This window comes from Sinocyclocheilus anshuiensis, unplaced genomic scaffold (assembly GCF_001515605.1).
Source record: "Sinocyclocheilus anshuiensis isolate Anshui unplaced genomic scaffold, SAMN03320099.WGS_v1.1 scaffold246, whole genome shotgun sequence".
NCBI lineage: Eukaryota > Metazoa > Chordata > Actinopteri > Cypriniformes > Cyprinidae > Sinocyclocheilus > Sinocyclocheilus anshuiensis.
The window spans coordinates 44,313-45,635 of NW_015542356.1; the positions used below are offsets into that span (position 1 = coordinate 44,313).

General features: G+C 35.4%; 1 protein-coding gene across 1 annotated transcript in view; it reads left to right on the forward strand.

The window, feature by feature from the left end:
• The first annotated feature begins 279 nt into the window (after positions 1-279).
• The window catches only part of LOC107691788 (proprotein convertase subtilisin/kexin type 5-like), a 33,311-nt gene continuing 32,267 nt past the window's right edge, over positions 280-1,323 (forward strand). Inside the window, exon 1 of the mRNA XM_016490599.1 lies at positions 280-441. Coding sequence (XP_016346085.1) covers positions 280-441 — 162 coding nt within the window. The remainder of the gene's footprint in view (positions 442-1,323) is intronic.

Genomic DNA, 1,323 nt, shown 5'->3' on the forward strand with positions numbered 1-1,323 from the left:
TTTCTTGTTTGCTGTACAAGCACACAGTGCACCTGTAGAAACTAATAGGACTGTAATTGGAGAAGATGTGCCACAGGCAACAGATGCAGCGGAGCCATCACAGTGGAGTAGTGCTCACACAGTCAAACTAGGTCCTTTAGGAACTTTTTTTTTTTACAATCGTTTGACAGTCCAGTCTGTTGTAGACAATGTCAGGCCACCTTTTAATGAGAACTTTTCAGTGAAGAGCTTCATCAGACCAATATCTCTGCATGAAGCAGAGAGCATAACCATCTGAAGATGTCTCCTACAGCACTTTTTCCATATGCATTTTTACTTGGGATTGGACTACAGTATGTCCAGACAAAAATCTACACAAACCGCTGGGCGGTTAAAATAACTGGAGGCCCTGATGCTGCTGATCTTATTGCAGGAAAGTACGGTTTTGCGAACATGGGCCAGGTAAGTACTTTGCAGAAATTTATTGCCAGTTAAGTATGTTTCGTTTTGGTAACAGCTGAACAGTCTCACTTTTTACAATATAAACTGGGTATTATCTATTTTTTTTAACTTTTAATTTATTATTTAAAATGTGTGTTTTCCTTATTGAAATGCTTATGTATCTCAAATACTTTTTCAGAATAGATGGTATTCTTTTGTGTTCTCCTGTTTTCTGTATGATCCCAAAATTGTAATTGGCAACTTTTCATTATGATACAGTGATGGTCACAGTTGGTAATTGGTACTTTGGAAAACAAATTTTATTCAAGTCATTGAAAGTGGAAGATGATGTTTCACCAGGTCCAGTTACTGCTAGGATAAAACTTCATAGAGCAACTCATTCTTATGAACACATTCTGTGTGAACACAAACTCTAGAATTTGTTTTCTTTCAAATTAGCCTTTCATTCTTACCGAGCCCATGTCTCTGGGTCACTGGCTCTTGTATAATAAATGTGTTTAACCATGCAAGACGAGCTCCTAACCTCCATGGCATCTTATACCCTACTTCAGTTAGTTAACCAACAGGCACACTTTCTTTTGCCTCCTAGAAGAGAAAATAAGTAAGGAAATTACAGTGCAAATACATTTTAGATGTGATTTTAATTTCATTTAATATTTGAGGTTAAAAAATGAACAAAGGTGTGCACATATAAGAATGCAATCGAAGTAATCTAAATTATGCAACTACTGTAAATTTGACCCACAGTGTAAAACTGTGTAAAATGTAAAACTGTCAACACATATCAGTAAGTCAGTAAGACTTTTATTTATTGTTACATTATTCTTATTTTTTCTAATTAATACTTTTATTCAGCAAGGGCACATTAACTTGATCAACAGT